Source organism: Chanodichthys erythropterus, chromosome 15, assembly GCF_024489055.1.
Source record: "Chanodichthys erythropterus isolate Z2021 chromosome 15, ASM2448905v1, whole genome shotgun sequence".
Taxonomy (NCBI): Eukaryota; Metazoa; Chordata; class Actinopteri; order Cypriniformes; family Xenocyprididae; genus Chanodichthys; species Chanodichthys erythropterus.
In genome coordinates, this window is record NC_090235.1 from 33,072,611 (window position 1) to 33,092,091 (window position 19,481).

General features: G+C 38.0%; 1 protein-coding gene across 1 annotated transcript in view; it reads left to right on the top strand.

Moving 5' to 3' along the window:
- Positions 1 to 18,700, top strand: part of zfpm2b (zinc finger protein, FOG family member 2b) — a 57,051-nt gene extending 38,351 nt beyond the window's left edge. The window contains exons 6-8 of the mRNA XM_067412081.1: positions 14,165 to 14,371; positions 15,010 to 15,234; positions 15,719 to 18,700. Coding sequence (XP_067268182.1) covers positions 14,165 to 14,371; positions 15,010 to 15,234; positions 15,719 to 18,042 — 2,756 coding nt within the window. The 3' untranslated portion in view covers positions 18,043 to 18,700. The remainder of the gene's footprint in view (positions 1 to 14,164; positions 14,372 to 15,009; positions 15,235 to 15,718) is intronic.
- Positions 18,701 to 19,481: the final 781 nt, after the last annotated feature.

The following is a 19,481-nucleotide window of genomic DNA, read 5'->3' on the forward strand; positions in this document are numbered from 1 at the left end:
AGTGTATTTATCTGCATTTGTATTTTTAGAAGGGGTCCCTAACAATGAGATCATCAAATTTAGGGGTCTGTGGTATTAAAAAGTTTTAAACCCCAGCACTACTATATACTGTTGATGACCTCAAAGCTAGCACACATGAGCTAAAAGCCACAGAACTCATAATTTCAATTTCATGGGGTCTTAAAACCCCCATGTCTTGACTTCATATGTACAGTTGATCTAAAAAACCATGGGCCATTTTCCAAGATAAGACCATGGCCCCATTTTTACCAAAAGAAGAAAAAGTGAGCAGTAATAACTTGCCATTCCATGAACAAATACTCAATGTTTAAAGAGCAGAAAGATAACTCTTTGTTGCTGGTGCTCTCTCTCCTTGACTAAAAGTGATATTTCCGCTAAAGTGCTTCACTTTTTTTATTATCTGCAGGGGCTTAATTGATTAATCTACTTACAGTACATGTGTAAGTTCAACAGAGAACAATCCCTTCTCCATTTTGAAAAAAGACTTGAGGATATGAAAGACTTAAAGGCCTTTATCGCACTTATCTGAGAACACAGAGAAATAGAATAATGGTTGAACATCTCCAGCAATGTCAAATTTCATTATCAGTATATTCAAACAGCACCGCCCCCCTGGAGGAGTCGACTTTCCAGCAGCGAGCAGCACAGTGATTGTGTTTAATTAAAAGACAACGCTGATGAACTGAAGGGCTTTCAGCAGACAAGTTATTAAGGAACTGAAAGAGGGCCGGGATCGATTAGGCCAGGCTGCTGAATATCTCTCGAACTCTCAGGCTTTCTATACTCAACCAGATTGCGGCGTTAGCTCTCCCATTGCTGGTCGCATCAGAGGTTTTTGGGGGTGAGAATTATATACTGTATGCATATTACAAGGTTATATTAACATATTCTGGTTTGGGGGATGAAATATTAGAGTTTCAAAGCGGTTTTCACATTTGATTAACTTACTTAGTCCAAGTCTGAGTATTGTACTGGTCCGTTTTCACATTATTTGGCTCTGAACTATGTTTGCATCATCAGTACCGGCCACTTAAGTTCAGTGGGCTTATATACAAACATTATGTGACATTTTCCAAATCGATTCGGTCTGATTCACAAGCTTTTGATTTCCAAATATTTAAATTGCAACTTTTTAAATTAAACTTTTTAAATAATATAATTATATTTCTAATCAAATTCGTTGTTGTAAGTTAAACATTTGCCCAGTGGCTGTAAAAATTTGTTTTCATGACAGAATGATGAAAATTATGTCTACACTCTTAAAAATAAAGGTTCCAAAAGGAGTTTTCTCAGCAATGCCATAGAAAACCATTTATGGGTTTTTAAAGAACCAGTAAGCAGTTCCTAAAAGAACCTTTTTTTCACAGTGTGTAAAACATTTTAATAATCTAAAGAACCCTTTTCCACTATAAAGAACCTTTTATACAATGGAAAGTTTCCATGTAAGTTGGACCATCAATGCCAATAAAGAACCTTTATTTTTAAGAGTGTAATATATTGCATATATTAGACAAATGCTCCCCACTTTTCCTTTTTTTAATTTTTATTTATTTTTTTTATTTTTTTTAAAGCTAACTAACAAGTTTATGAACATTGAATAGCTTTCCTGAGGTAAATGTGATGTTATGTGACATATTGTTAACAAGCAGTTTTATTGACGTCTTTCCAAGGTTAAAACAATGATTCAGCAATTACATGATACATTTTTGTAAGTTGTACTGTATCTTTCAACCTTCTAATGTTCACTTGACCCAGTAATATTAGCACTTACTTTTTTCTATTTATATTCTATCTCTGAATTTATTTTTTTTTTTTTTCCTTGCTACGAGCACTTTGGTAAAATAACTGGGACTTGACATGGAACTTGCATACTGTTGCAGTTGATTTGATTGCTTCTATTATTCTTATTTTGTAAGTCGCTTTGGAGAAAAGTGTCTGCTAAATGATTAACCCTTAAATGCATACCTTAGATCTTTATCGACCTGGGACGTCATTCACTACCCTCCTCCTCATTCCTTTTTTTAAAGTAAGACATTAACCTTCGTATTCCTCAATCAATTCATTATACAAAATAACAATATTAGCAATATAACAAGGGGGAAAAAATCATACAATTTTAAAAGAATGCCTGTTTTCCTAATCAAATTGCAATCAAATATGACTGTCACTTGATGGATCTGGTGAAGGATTTTGAAGATGTTGAAAATAATATTGGTTTTTTGAGTTCACGAATGGGCTCATATTTGCGATCTCAAACATATTCTCAAAATTGTCATTTGCTGAATTTACTGGGAAATGAGCTCTGATGAGGACAGTGATGATGGCATAAAACATCTGCTCAAACTGAGCCCTTCCAAAAGGTAACAAAATATGCTTTATTTTACTCTGTAATTGTTACTCTAATATCAGAGGAGTTTTAAATGATAGCAACAGGTGGAGATCCATCCGTGTTAGATATAGATCCGGGTCGCTAAAGACCCGAATATGTAAGAATGATTGGCAAAACATTCATGCATTTAACACTAGAACCGCCAACGGGGTAAATTTTACCCGTGGCTGTTTTTCAAATGTTCATAACAGGTTTTCAATAAAGTATTCAAGTCTCCCAGTCATTGACTTTTATTAAAATTGTGTAATTTACAATCCCTTGGTGTTAAAAATTGTTTAGATAAAACCAGATCATAAAACAGGGCATTTATACCTATAAGCGCAGCGCGGGTCAAATTTACCCGCTATATAATGCCTGTATTTTCGCGCTGTCATTTTCGCGTCCCCTTATGTTTAAAAATTGTACATTGCTAAGCAATGCCTTTCACTTACTGAATTAGTGGTCATCAGTTTCATAAATAAAGTCACAATGAGTAAAAGCCAGCGATTTATGGATGTCGAAGAGGTAGAAGCCCTAAATGCCGTGAGTGAAGGAGAGTCTGATGGTGGTGAGATCAGTGACGCATCCTGGGTTGGCTCAGCATCTGACGGCTCATCTGACAGCGATCCAGAACCTCTGAGAAAAATTTGATTGAGTCTGTTCTTCAGGACAGGATTGCTACAATAGTTACAGATCAGCATCAATAAACTTTGGATATAAATAATTAAGGTGAAGCTGCGCGCTTGAATTTGTCATCGCATCATACATCCTATGCAGTGTGTGGAATTATTATTGTTCATTATTGTCTATATAGTAATTTAAATAACATGGGTTATCTTAATATATGATTAATTATAATATTACACCACCCAAATATGTATTTACTTCCTTCTAATTCTTGTTGTCAGTGCAGACTTGTTTAGCTTGACCGTTATGAAAAGTGATTAGTGTGGCCTGCATAAAAAAAAGCCTTAAACATAAAACAACAGGACAAAAATATAGTTGATGACAAGACATAGTCATTTCATGACTCTAGACACTTCTTTGTGAAGACAGTGACATAATACAGTGAAATAATATGTTCTTTAGCCATATAAAAACAGGTGTAATGTGCGTGGGTACAATTTACCTGCATGCCGGTTTTAGGTATACAGCCACCCCCGGCGGTTCTAGTGTTAAGGGTTAAATGTAAATGTTTATTTTGTGCCATAACATCTCAGATGGCGAGATGTTAGGAAGTGTGCTACAAATAATGTGAAGTTTTGTTTTGTTCACACATCTACTCAAAACTGCATAGACTGAAAGATTGATCTTTAGATTTATGAATCGATATCAGTTCATCAAAATGAAGATTATTTGATATTGTCGACCCAGTCCCAGTTGGCGGAACCTAACAAGTACAGTTATTCCCTTGTGCATAGTCTGTCAGACTGGGCCACTATTTTCAAGTTGACTTGTCTGATAAACATTTTAGTTCAATGACAAACGAAACTTTTTGATGTCAAACTCTCTCCTAAAGAGTCTCAATTTAAAAAACCATACTGGTTGACCAACTCACTGGAATATTGTTGGGAATGTGTCCCCATGAGGGTCTGTAGTGGTTCCAGACCAGTGTTCTCTATAACAGAATATGGGTTGTTGAGTTATCTGATATGAAATGTTGTGCCAGTTGCTTTCGGCACATGGCTCACCGCGTCTCATGAACTGATGAGTTCTTGTGAAGGGGGCAGTAAAATTCTTAAGCGTGTGTTTTATATGTGCTCTCTATCCTGTCAGAGGGCTTTTGGCTTATCTTGAGTGAATGTCGAGGCTGGAAATGTCAGGCACGGGCAGAAAAAATATGAGATTATGAAGCTGCTGGATGTTGTCATGGGGTTGTGATGCGTCATAAATCCTGGTTTGATGGTAGTGGATGTCTGGATCAGGAGGGACACGGCTTAAGGACTGCAGAGACTCTGAGCTCTGTCACTGAACAGGAAAGAGGTTTATTCTGGTCATTAGACGATGTAGACCTCATCTTTTGATTTATCATCCCAACCCCCCCTGACTTTCGCTCTCTTCCCTTCATATTTCATGCTTACTGTCTCTCTCTCCCCCTCTGTCTCATTTCTTGATGGACTGATATCTGACAGGCTTATGGCTGTCTGTGATGGGAAGGAGCAGCTCTATTAAGGTGAATCTGGGGTCAACAGAAAGAAAAAAAAAATACTGGCACATCACAGCAAGAGGAAACGATGGTCGTTGGCTTATCACTTGTAGTTTCCTGTGATAGTACTAGTGGATAGCAGCCAGAAAGCCATGTGGAACATTTATAATGTTGGTTAAATGTGTAGTTTATCTTGAGAATTTGAAGTTCCTCCACATAGAAAATTTGTCTACCTAAAAAGGATGATTCAGTCAACCTTACAGATAAACTTTTAATAATGAACTTCACATTTACATTTTTAAACTCTTTTAAAATGTCCAGCTGCATAAACTGCTTAGAAAACTGGTCCTATCTTTTTAAAAGATTAGTTCACTTCAGAATTAAAATTTCCTGATAATTTACTCACCCCCATGTCATCCAAGATGTTCATGTCTTTCTTTCTTCAGTCGAAAATAAATAAAGGTTTTTGAGGAAAGCATTCCAGGATTTTTCTCAAATAGTAGGCTTCAACAGGGATCAACGGGTCGAAGGTCCAAATTGCAGTTTCAGTGAAGCTTCAAACACGATCCCAGCTGAGGAATAAGTGTTTTATCTAGCGAAATGATTGGTCATTTTCTAAAAAAAAATAAAAATGTATTTACTTTTTAACCATAAATGCTCAAGTACAGGGTGTACTTGCCTTGAACCGAGCCCGAGCGCGATTTTCAAAAGCAAGTATCGGACGATTATTACAAAGGCAGCTGACGTTAATGAAGAAATTTGCAGCTTTACTCATGAACTACAATTCCTGTTCATCAATAAGGTGAGAATCAGACCCATTATAAACCCAAATACACTTGAGTGTACTATCAGAGTAGTAATAAAGATGTTTGCCGTCATAATGATGACAGTAGCGCACACAAAAGTAGTAACTGTTCCGTGCTCTGGCACTGTTAGCGCTCGCACTGCATGTGAACCGCGCTCAAGCCCAACTGAACCGCGCTCTGGCCCACCTCTTCCAAGCAGGCCAGGGACGGCTAAATGAACCGCGCCCGGGCACGGAACAGAGCGATCACACTTGTCAAACGAACCAGGCTTTGGGGGTCAAACACTCTCGGGCACGGTTCAGAGCACCTAGTGTGAGTACACCCTTAGTCTTTGCACGTTTGCTTTGTATACACTGGATTGATACTTCCGCCTACGTCACGCATAACCTTTCCAACGTGATTACGTAATGCATGCGGATTGCAGAGCTAGTGCAAGATGAGCATTTATGGGTAAAAGGTATATCATTTTAATTTTTTTAGAAAATGACCGATTGTTTCACTAGATCCTTATTCCTTGGCTGGGGTCGTGCAGAGCCCCTTGAAGCTGCATTCAAACTGCAATTTGGACCTTCAACCTGTTGGTCCCTATTGAAGTCCACTATATGGAGAAAAATCCTGGAATGTTTTCCTCAAAAACCTTAATTTCTTTTCGACTGAAGAAAGAAAGACATAAACATCTTGGATGACATGGGGGTGAGTAAATTATCAAGAAATTTCAAAGTGATTTCAAGTGAAATAATCCTTTAAAGCCAGTTACATAAAATGGGAGATTGGTCTACTTTGAATTGGAGCAATAAGACTGATTACTTTTTGTCTTACTGCTAGATGGTCAAACTAGTTAGTTTTTAAGACACAGTGTCAACATGGTGGCTATGTTTATGTGACTGGCCCTGGTCTTCTAGTCAGGCTTTATATGAAGAACAGACTGAAATTTAAGTCATTAAGTCATTCACATTCCTTTTTGACAGATCTAGTCACTCTGAATTACGTTCAATATATGGAAAATAGCTGCATGAAGATTTTTCAGATTTTCTCCTTTTATTTTCCATAGAAAAGAAAAAAATGACAGCTTACGGGTTTTGAACAACATGATTTTTAGGTCAACTACTCCCTTAAAGGGATAGTTCACCCCAAAATGAAAATTTTGTCATCATTTACTCCACTTCAAGTTGTTCCAAACCTGTATGAGTTTCTTTCTTCTGCTGAACACAAAAGAAGATATTTTAAAGAATGTTGATGTTGAAGTTGATGGACCCCTTTGACTTCCATAGTATTTTTTTTTCCTACTATGAAAGTCAATGAGGTCCATCAACTGTTTGGATACCGACATTCTTCAAGATATCTTTTTGTGTGTGTGTGTGTGTGTGTGTGTTCAGCAGAAGAAAGAAATTCAAACATATTTGGAACAACTTGAGGGTGAGTAAATGATGACAGAATTTTCATTTTGGGGTGAACTATTCCTTTAAATACAGTTTTTGGTTTGTTTGATTTTTGGTTAATTCTTCTATCATGCTGTTGTTTTTGAGGGTCTACAACGGCAATCTGGTGTCTATTTTGTGTCTCCTTGTTCAGGGTTACAGCATTATGTCAGAGGAATTTCAGTTTGATTCTCACTGAAGACGAAGTCGACAGAGACAAAGTTTAATTGAGTTTTCCTGAAACCAATCGGGAGTTTTGCTAGAAGGTAGAAAAGCAGAAGCACATAATCCTCTTCCCACTGAGGCGCTCGCTTGAGGGGTATCTCTCCTCCCTTTCTCCCAATCTCTCCCTCCTTCCGTCCCTCCCACCCTCTCTCCTACTCTATCCCATTACCTGGAAAAAAGAAGAGGGTCCCAAGCTACAATACTGAATACCCCAAGATAAAAGTAAAAATTTTCTTCTAAGACTTTTTTTTATAGAATCTGCAGTTGTTTTTCAGTCACAGATCAAAGTGTCTCACTGGTATGACTCTATAGGGTCATAAACGTCAGAGGACACTCGACTGAGTGGCATAAATCTTCCCAGTGTGAGCGAAGTGATGATCTACTGAGAGAAATAACAAAGTGATTTGCATATATCAGCGACCATAATCCCTAGTGAGGCCCCGGCAGTGTCCTGTTGTGTATGTAACAATCCCTAAGAAAGATAAGGTGATGGATAAGAGTAAGAGTGCAGCTGTTTATTTAACAGAATTCCACAGATTTGGTAAAAAATCTAGAAATTTGTTGTAACTTTCAGCATTGCCAGACATTTACCATTATGTTAACCTTTTATTTTGTTTACATTTATTTATTTTTTTAACACATTATGTTAACATTTACTTTTATATTTAACTAATTTGTTCATGTTTACCTTTACATATAGCAATTTTGTTAATGATTACTTTACCTTATATTTGCCTTTGTTAAACTATTTTGTTAATGTTTATATTTACATTTACTTATTTTGTTAATGTTTCCCTTTATATTTGCCTTTGTTTACTAATTATACTATTTTTTGCCTTTGTTTACCTATTTTGGTTGCATTTACTAATTTTGTTTGTTTACCACACCTTTATATTTTCTTTTATGTTTGTCTTTGTTGTTAATGTTTACCTATTTTATTATCATTTACCATGGTAACATTTACATTTATGTTTACATATTTGTTTAAAGTTTACATGTATGTTTACAATTACATTTGTGTTTATCTATTTTATTGTTTATTTTCTGTTTTGTAAGCCAAATGTTTACCTTTGAAGTGTCAAGCATATATATGCTGTATGTGCATCTCAATTCAACAACACGTCAACTGGGCAACGTATAGCACTGACGGGCAAGCGCGCAGCTATTAAGGAGCTGTCACAAAGCTTAATTACATATTCGGGTATGGAAATGAGTTGCTGCCTGTCAGCGAGTCTGTGATTTGAATGCTTCACATGTAACACAGAGACTGTCAAGAAAGACTTCAATCAAAAATGCTAAAATAACCGAGTTGAACGGCTAGCTACACTTTCCTGCTTTATTAAGATCACCACAGTATGAAAAACAGTAAGTGAGGGGGAGGGATGAAGGGGGAGGAATAGTAGGGAATGGGGGTCTATCTCAGGCAGAATTGATGTGGTTCTATCCATATTCATATTCAGCAGCAGCTGTTATCGCTTAAAAGGCTTTCTAATTACAACAACAAGACAAAAACTGCTTGGATACGGTCCAGACCCGCTAAATGATAAAATAAGCGCTCATTCACTCTCTCGCTCACTTTCTCTCTCTCTTCCTCTCTTAATCTCCACAAAGCACCTTGGAGTCTACTCACCCAAATACATGCCAATGAACAGGGAAAGTGCCATTCGGAGATGCAGGTGTCACGTTTGATAAGAAACTTCTGGATTAAATATGCTGTGGCTAATGAGCAGCCGGGCGAGCCAGTGAGGGTGCGACCATGGGCACGATTGTTCTCCAGCTGATAACATTCTGCGGAAGAAACAGCCAAATTCCATCATTTAATAAACAGCCCCGGCCTCTATCAGAGAGAGCGCCTGGATCCCGGTGTTAAGTGGGAGACATTGCTTTTCATTATGGCAATCTCAGGGGGCTTCCACAGGGGTGTGGAGGTGCAGCGACAAACAAATTGTCCCATATTTAGACACGTTTATTTGTGTGCATCTGTGTTTGTGTTTCTCAGAGGTGCAGCTGGAGTTAGAATCTTCAGCAAGTTCTTGTTTTTATTATGATGTTTGCTATGGCATGCATCACTAGTACTGTTGCCCATACGCTGATTTACTTTGAAATGTTGACTCGGAAATTGCTTGTAAATGTTACAATAATCACAAAGAAACTGCAAGTAACACTTCGAATTCAAGTTTTGGGGGAGAAATGGGAACGCAGGGGCACCGCGATGCGACCGCAAAGGGCACTTTCACTTTCTTGATCAAATGGGCAGGGGCTCAAGCTTACTGAATTTACAAAATTAAAGTTCATTGAAAGTACTTTTTTTTTTTTTTTTTTTTTTTAAGCACACATCTTTGACGAAACTCCCCTCTGCTAGCGTGAAGTGACAGCCTTGTCACCTGACTTGAATACTGCACGCTGAAAAACATAGCTGCTTCTCGGGTTGTGTACACAAACAAAAAGTGTGCTTGTCGGTTTCTGCAGTAAAATGTGAACTCCCGATGCCTTAACAGTGGACAATGCTGCTTTTGTGACAAAATGGATTTAGGTTTCAGAACGTGCTGTATGTGGAGAATAACGCACAGCACTCAGTTAAAAAATTTTTTTTTTTTAAAACTTGCCGTTTACTGGTTTTTGCAAATGAACACTTCAATTCTAATTAAAAGTGACAATGACACTTTTTCATATTTAATACTGTAAAGCTGCTTGCTTTAAAGCAATTGAATACAGGAATATATGATGTGACTTGATTTGAATTGCAGAGCTTGTAAAAACACTTCGCATCCACATCGCTATAATCAGATGCTTGCTTAACTGCTATTTTCTCACCGCTGTCATTATATTATTGAGTCCTTGTTAAACGAACAGCACATTTTTTACATATTCATTTGAATATGCAGCATGGGCAGAGCTGGGATGTTTGCTGCTGTATACCGCTATTATACTACTGTATACTACTGCAAACATATTTCAAATTTATTTTTACCCTACTTCACTGTGAGTATATCAGGCCTTAAGTGATGTGATGAAATCCCATCCATATAATTTCCTCTATCAGTAAACAGCTGTGGAGATCAAAAGTTGACCTCTTCAAGGTCATTTAGATGCCATATTGAATCTGTTGGACTGATGGAAAGAAAGCAAAAAAAAGAAAGCAAGACAGATGCAGGTCTTGACCTGTCACTCATAAGGAGCTTAGTTCACCCAGCCAGTAAAATCTCACTTTCTGCCAGCATTCGCTTTAGCCGGACCAGTAGGCTAGCTGTCAGGAAGACGATTCATTTCTCAAAGCTCATATTTAGAAATTGGAAAAAGGCGGGATAATTTTTTTGGCAGACCTGTCAAGCTACCGCTGCTCTTCAGTGTAAACCTGAAAGCCGGGGGTGTGGTGTGCTGCGAGAAAATAAACACTGACTGCACTGCCTCATGAATATACCAAAAAAGGCACATAACTTCACACCCTACTACCCCAGCCAGATGACTGGCCGTGCCTCACAGGAAGCCGCACAATGCCCCTCTGGTGTGTGTTTGATGTAGCGTGTGGGCCAGTAGATCAATGAGGGTGCAGGTGTGCGGGGCAGATGGTGGAGAGGTGATACCCGGGGCGCTGAAACTCAGCCGGGCCAGAAACACAGAAGCTCCAAGAGGGCGGCCCCCAGGGGAACTGAGCCATATGACTGATGCACTCTTGGATGCAGTGAGGCAGAGATGTGATTTATGGAATAGAGCAGTGAAAGTGAGCTCCCTGCTGTCTCACTCGCACTGCTGCTGCACTTGCAAGATCTCAGGCTCTTATGTGTTTTTTGAGACACTTTTTCTTTTGTGTATTGCATTTTCTTGGGACTTTCTCATTAAACACAATTGCTGGGTGAAATGAAGATGGTGGAGGTAAAGTCATAGTTGATTGTTTTTTTATTTATTTATTTATTTAGTTTTTTTAATCACACTTATTCTGAAAGAGGTTTAAATGTCTTTAATCCCAAATTCTTAAGCCTTTGGTGTGTCTATGGTAGACAACAGTGTGAAACAATGCAGTGGTAGACTGTTACAGCTTCATTAAATATTTATTTGTCCAGTAACAGGAACTTTCACACTCTAATTTGATGTGAACAATATGAGGGAAACAGAGCTACAAATCACCTGTAGAAACTTTTTTTATTTTTTTTTTAAAATGCTATTCAAAGGTTGTTACAGTTTTTTTTTTTTTTTTTTTTTTTTTATAATGTTGGTGCTCAAGAAACATTTATTATTGAAAACGGTTGTGCTGCGTAATATTTTTGTGGAAACTTTTTTCAGGATTCTTTGTTAAATAATAGAAATAATAAAAAGTTCAAAAGAACTGCATTCGTTTTAAACAGAATCATTTGTAGCATTATAAATGTCTACAGTTATAATGCTACAAATGTCTTGTGTCTTTTTTTGTTTTTCTTTTTAGCTCAACACATGTTCAGGCATTCATTATACAACAACAGATGTAAAGTGTCAGGAAATGAGGTGTAAAATGAAAATCACTACTCTAAAATGGAAACTGTTTTTGATGTGTGGGTTTTAAATGCCAAAACAATTTTTAAAGGATTAGTTCACTTTAAAATGAAAATTACCCCAAGCTTTACTCCACCTCAAGCCATCCAAGGTGTATGTGACTTTCTTCTTTCTGATGAACACACTATTAATAAATATCCTGATGCAATGTCAGTCAACGGGACCAATGAGTATGAAGCTCAAGAAAGTGCTTCTATCCATCATAAACGTATACATGGCTCTGGGGGGTTAAAAAAGACCTTCTGAAGTGAAGTGATGCATTTGTGTAAGAAAAATATCCATATTTAACTAGTTAAAAAGTAAAGTATCCAGCTTCTGCCAGACCGCCTTCCATATTTTGCTTTTGATGGATGCATTTTCTTTAGCTTCATACTCATTGGTCCCGTTCACTGCCGTTATAAAGCTTGGATGCATCAGGATATTTATTAATATAACTCATTCTGTTCATCAGAAAGAAAACTTCAAAGTGAACTAACCCTTTAAAAAAAAATGCCAAAATGACAAATCAAAACTATTAATTAATAATTAACAGCACTGAGAAAAATGAATGGTATTTAACAGAGAAGCAATCAAACTGTTTATGAATGATCCTGGAAGATCTTGAATTCAAAGGTGAGGATGTCGCCACCTTGTGGCAAAGGCTAGTTATGCCATATTCCTCAAGCTCGCACAGATTTCTCAGAAAGCTCTCACACCATTTAAATGAAGCCTGACCAGTCTTCAGTCCATTCAGCACTTTAAAGCCCATTCTCCAAAAAATGTTATTAGCCTACTATCAAGTTTCCCTTTAGCCTGTAACTTTCATTTTTTAGTCATGTTTGAAGCTCAAACACTACGAAGCACTACTTCTTTTCAGCTCTGATGAGCAAGAAACTCATTGACAGATCCAAATATTTGCTTGGATTCATAGGTTATAGAGGCCAGGAGGAAAAACGCACATGTATTTCATTTATACCTCTCATTGTCTTTACTACAGTGTGTCATGCCAAAATAAACATTGGATTGCTCTGTTTCACTGCCAGAACTAAAATAGCAAAAACACAAGAATAGGCTGAACAGAGGTTAAACACTTTTTACTTTGCTTTATATTTGATTCATGGGATTGGTTTGCAAATGCTACAATACATTGTGCAGTATTTAGATAATTCAATTTTTATATTATTTGTTTACAAAAATGCACCCTGTTAACTATGTAGTGTCTACAAAATACCAGAAACATGCATTGTTACTACATTAAAATTGGTAACTTGGTTTAATCATTGTCATCACCAAACGTTAAAAAAACAAAACAAAAAAATAATTACTTAAAATTTACTATTGTTTCAGTTGGTTAAAATATTAATTATTATTATTGATTTTGTTTACTTCACATATGATAAAAAAATGTTGGTACTCTGTTGGGTTGCCATTTGATTTCCATAGTAAAATCTGAATGGACATTGAAATCATGGCTGCAATACCAAAAGTCCCATTCAAGCACATGCAATTAGCATTTCTCTGCAGGAGGTACGACCACATCACAGGTCACTTTTTTTCTCCTTCGACATGTTGTCAGAGAGTGCTTACAAATCTTTGAAAGGTAGCATAGAGTGTACTTCATTGTCATTGTCCAACTCTCCAATTAGTCCACGTCCTAATTCTAGCATTTAGTGTTGACATATCATGTCTCTTCTTGTTATCTTGCGTTCCAGACTTTTGTAAATAGTCATATTTAAAACTTTAATCCCCTCAATGGAAGATGACGCGCAGACAGAAAGTCCGTCATTTAGACAGATAAATGTTATCTCAGTCACAAAGCACTCTTCTCCTTTTTAACTGGCTAATGAGTTTGTTCTGCGGACTCCAGTGGAATGTTTCATCCACAGCCCTTCAATTTGATAATGCTGTACTTTTATCCGAGATGTCCATTCTCTTTAGCAGCAGGGAAAATATACAGCGTCTTCGGCAAAATACTTGTCCCTCACTTGTTTGTTGTGGCTTCAAAGCAATGCACGCATTTGTGTGTAGCAGGACAGCGTGCTGTATGTGGGTTCAAAAAGTATTACATTTGTATTTACCATTATGCTGATTTCTATGTATGTAGTATAAAATAGATAAAAGAAGAAGCTTACCAATTCTGGTTCTGAAAAAAAAAAAAAAAAAAAAAGTTTGAGGTTTTGCACTGATACCACACTGTCAGAAAAGTAATTAGTAGGCTAACATTTTATATATTGTATTATATATTATAGTATATTATATTATTATATATTATATAATATCATTGCGCCTGCTGCAGCCATGATACGGCAGCAAAGTTCCTTGATTATTACGCCGGAATGAGAGTATAGTTCCTAGCCATATCAGCCTAGAAAATCACATCTTTTCATTTTCTGTCGGTCTTAGTACACGATTTAACTACAGAAGAGTCAAGTTTTAAATAGGAAAAATATCAAAACTCTTTGGTCATTTTTAAGCGCGATGCAAACGGTCTAATCAGATTCAATGAACAATGCTAAGCTATGCTAAAAGTGGTACCGCCTGACCCGGAGATCGGCTGAATGGATTCGAAAACGGTAAAACTCAACTGTTTAACTCTAGGGGAGTTGGAAAATGAGCTTATTTTCAAAAAAAGTGGAGTGTTCCTTCAAAACCAAATCTTTCCTTTTACTCACAGGAGGACATGTATGGTGTTCCACAACAAAAAACATAATGGAAGGAGACGAACTTGCAGCCTGTGTGGTGGATTTGCACGCGCATCTTCAAACACCAGCTCAAACTCCCTACGGTCAAGGGATGTATCCGGCCCGACAGCTGGACAGCATCCAACTCCTTCCTCAGCAAGCCGCCATGGCATCCATACTGCCCGGCGCTATCATAAACAGTGAGTGCTGCATTATCAGACCTCTGCCACAGTGGATAGACTGATTAATGTGCTTGGTTAAAAATGGAAATCCATGTCAAAGAGTCATCACAGTTCTGATGTGCATGTTTGCCATGGATAAGAGAATTACCAAGAGTCGAGGTTGACCTTCAGTTTGCAGAATTAGATATTTACCCTCTTCCATTCTCTAATCACAGTTAATAAGAATTTGATGAAAACAACAGCACATTTGCTTTGATGGGTCTATGGGTTATGTGGTTCATCTAATTACAGTTATATTGTATCCCAGCTTCCATCTGGGACTGATGTGGTCTTCAGCCTAACTGTATTACCTTTACTTTTTCATGATCTTTTTCTGTTTTAAATTACAAAAAAGCATTTACACCTGGACATGAACAAAGCAATTTTTCAAACAAAGAAATCTGTGTTATAAAATTAATAAAACATATATTTAAGATTTTGCATTATTTCAAAGTCACTATTTTGTATTAGATTACAAAAATGTGAAATAGAAGCATTTCTCTGGTGGTCTCAGACTTCTTCCCACTATATTTAACTTTGCAGTTTTAGATGTTGGGTTTTCACAAGCTTTAGATAATTCAATATGAATATGCTTGTGTCCATTTCTGTCTTTGTAGAAGACATCTTCCCCTGTAAGGCATGTGGCATCTGGTTTCGGAGTGAAAGAAACCTCCAGGCCCACCTTATGTATTACTGCAGTGGGCGACAAAGGGACCCTGAGATCGTGGCAGAGAAAAACGCCAATATCAGCCATCAAATGCTCCGCAATTGCACATACCCACAATGCAATATGAGCTTTGCAGGCTCACATGCCCTGGAAATGCACTTATCAACACATAACTGTGAGTAGACCAGTAAGACATTCTATTTTAAACAACCAGCAACAAATAAAAAAGAGAACATTTGTAGATATTCAAGAGCCACTGTTCCTTTGCTGAAAAAAAGTCTTAACTAGTCACCTAGCTTGCTCAGGTTGGTCTAGTTTAATGGTTTTAGACAAATTTTGGCAATTGCCAGCTGGTCAAGCTGGGAAACCAGCTTGGCGACCAGCTACACAAGTTGAACACAATCTTGGCAAGGCTGGGACTTAGGCTGGTTTGAGATGTTTTTGCCCCCCCCACTTTTTATTCATAGTTTAGTAGAGAGAGGACGGAAAATTATGGGTATAGTGGATCAGGAAATGTTCTAAACTTGCTTCAAACTAATGTTATCCGCACAATCACGTGTTGGAGCCTGTGCACAAACTGCCTTGGTTAGACTAAACTGTGTATGATAGCATTGGTCATTAACATCAATCCTGTTTTTTGTTTGTGTTTGTTTTTCAAGCTCTCAAGTCAGAAGAGATATCAACTGGAAGCAACTTGAAATGCACAATTTGTGACTACACTGCTGAAACTCTTATGGTACTCCAACACCACATCCTCTCCCATCTGTCCCAAACTGGCCTGAGATGTGGTCACTGCCACTTCACTTTCCAAACCCCCAGAGAACTGGCTAAACATCAGGAACTACATGGACATAGCTGTACGGTCAACAAACTCATCAAGGAAGACAAAGCTGATAACTCTCCTAGCAGCACTGCAGGCAGCCCTCATCAAGTCAGAGCTAACGCAAACATAAAAGACCTTCAGGAAAGAACAGTAAAGCATGATATAAGTCAAATTTCAGAGCTGGAAAGCACAGAAAGTAGCCAGACATCCACTAAGGGTGAGGGGAACTCCGGAAACAAGGGTAGTGTTTCATACTCCAGAGTAAAGTCAGAACCTTCTAGTCCACGATTAGCCTCCTCACCCATTCAGCACCACCTCCCTCCTGCCTTTCCCATACCCCCTTTCATACCACATGTCCCATTCTCACAGGATATTACAGTGGGCCCACAGGCATCTGAGATACTGGCCAAAATGTCTGAGTTGGTCCATCGAAGGTTACGTCATGGGGGAAACTCTTACCCTCCAGTCATGTACAGCACACTTGTGCCAAAAGGAGCAACATGCTTCGAATGCAATATCACCTTCAACAACCTTGATAATTATTTGGTGCACAAGAAGCACTACTGCAACACTCGCTGGGAAAACACACACAAGCCACATGACTTCCCTGGACTTTTGGATAAACCAGCAGGCACTGTAAGCCCTAAAATCGGAGCCAGTTTGGCTGTTATGTTAAATGCCGGCCATCCCTCTGAAGTAAAAGGGCCTGAGTCTAACCCTTGCAATCCCATTGCAGGTGGAAAAGTGACAGATGAACTGTCTGTGCAAGTTAAAAAAGCGTCAACTCCATCGGGTGCACAGGAGAGACCAAACGGTACACAGCTGGATTTACAAAGCCAGAAATTGCCGCCAACTGAAACTGACCCCAACCACACAACATGTGAAGCCTGCAAAATCACCTTTAGTCGACATGAGACATACATGGTGCACAAGCAGTATTACTGTGCCACTCGCCATGATCCTCAAGTGAAACGTGCAAACAATAAAGGAGTAGCCAATCAGAAGTCAGTACGTCCACGTAAAAGAAGAAAGGCATATGAGCTGGCCGCTCCTGAACAAGAACAAATGCCACCCATGGGTATACCATCATTTCTTGGAATGCCCACTATTGGAGGTCCATACTTATCAAAAGACACATTGGATAGCTTTAGGGACCATCAGAGATACAACATGATCCAGGGGTTAGTACCCAAATATCCAGAGGCTTCATTGACAGTTACAAAATCAGCTATTGTGTCAAAATGTAATGCAATCTCTAAGGAAGAAGGTGATGCACCAATAGATCTCAGTAAAAAATGCATGCCACAGTTTGGCAACACTTCGCTTTCCCCTAAAGGGCTTATGGATTACCATGAGTGTGTTGTGTGCAAGATAAGCTTTAACAAAGTTGAGGACTATCTTAAGCACAAACAGAACTTCTGCCCAGGTACTATTTTGCAAAACGCTTCCACTGAGAACAAAAGCATCAAAAAAGAAGGTCCAAGAAATACCAACAATCTCTTAGAGAACACCCTCTTTGAGCTCCCAGCTCTGCATGGGAAGGCTGAGCATCCAAATGCAGCAACAAGTTCTGACATCCAAGCTTCCAGCGAGGAACAACTAATGCCAGTAAAAGGTGACCTGAGGAGTGTGTTTCAACCCACTGGGGGTTACCCAAGTCCTGTTAAGAAAATGAGACCTGATGAGCAAATTTGGCCTTACTATGAAATCAAACCCACTGATTATGCTACAGGGATGCTGGTCTCACAAAGTGAACGGAGGCAGAGTCCAAATGAGGGCAGTGAAGGAGAGAAAGACCAGCCGATGCCTGATGGTAGCCATCTTAGCACAGATGACCTTGAGAGCCAGAACAAGTCCTCATCCTTAGAGGACAGTCTTAAATTTGAGGACAAGATGGAAGATGCTGGAACTAAACAACATGGTTCTGCTACACCAGACAGCCTTGTAGACAGTTCAAACAGCTATAAGGAAAGCACAATGCTGATGCCATCTCCAAAGACTGAGGAAGTCTCGACAAGTTTCAAGAGAATTGTGAGTGGGTCAACTGCCAGTAATGTAAAGTACTGCCGCCCATGTGACATCCAGTTCAACAACCTCTCAAACTTTATAACACACAAGAAGTTTTACTGCTCGTCACACACAGCGGAGCATGTTAAATAGGGAACCTGTCCCTTGTCTTAAATCTAGTTCACAGTAGTAAAAAAGTAGTGCTGTTACTGAGCGCTGCCTCTTGAATTCACATGGGCCCCAACCCCCAGGCACTTAACAGTGTAAAGACACGTTTAGTCCATCCAGGGCCCAGGACAACATTCCCAGTTGTAGCCATTTGACATCGGCCCTGCTGTTTTGAATCTGACACCATTTGCTTGCAGTTGACACTTGCTTGGCTATCATTTGTGAAGACTAAAAGTGACAATATGCCCCCTCCTTTTTAAAGTGGACACAAGCCTTCAATCAGTCATATTAGATTTTTCACAAGCACTGTTTTTTTCTCCTTGTAGTCAACAACATGAGACATTTTTACAATTCCATGCTGGTGTACTCATCAGCAGGAGGACAATCAAATAAGGAGATTTATCCTACCAGTCATTTATTAGAAACTTTTAAAATATTTGTTGGGAATATTCTGTGTTGATAGTTTTGTGTGTGTGTTTTTTATGTATTTATTTATTTAATAATAGTTGCAGCTCTAAAAAGATGCAGATCTGAAATGAAAACAAGTTTATGAAAGTTTTAGAATTACAAAAGGCCACATGAATTGTAGAAATTGATTAAAAAGAAAAATATACAGATGGTGGAGCAACCTCTGAATGACTGTCAGCATATCCTTAAATACTTGCAATCAAGTTTTCTGAATGAATAATTGTCAATACATGTAGAGTCTAGTTTGTCCTCGATGTTTCTTTATGCTTCAAAATGTTTTTCTTGTCAATGCAGAACTCTTCTTAAAAAGGTGACCTGTATGTGTGTTTGGTTCATTATCTTTTTTAAACATTTGGCTTCTAATGCAATACTTTTTAAAAGATGAAACATTATTTAAAGCAGTATTATGAAAGGGTAACTTTTTTACTTTGACCCCAGAAATTGTCTGTGTGAAGTGTTTACTGAAGTCTACCTGGAGAAGGGTTTACACTTGGTATGGATGACTCACTGTAATCTTTCCTACAGAAAAACTAAATAATCATGAAAAAAAAAAAAAAAAAAGTGTCAAAAATGTGTTGCTATGCATGTACCTGTATGGAATGAAATTCCAGAAATGTGGGAAATGTTATTTTATGTGACATAAAAATTAAAATTTTTATCTCAGGACAGCAGTGTCAATGAATTTGCTATAGATCATTTATTATTATTATTGTTGTTATTATTATTATTATTATTAAATTTATTAAAGGACACAAATTTATTTCAGGATATACTGAATATCCATAGAAATCTATAGTCGCATCATTCAGGGCCGTAGGAGTTTGTATCTCCAAATGTGCAGGCACTAGCACAACCTAGTGTTAGTTACGATTCAAGACATGATATCATTACCTTTTCTTAATGACATGCATCACACTGAAGGCCCATATCATAGCATAATCCTTATGGTCTACTGT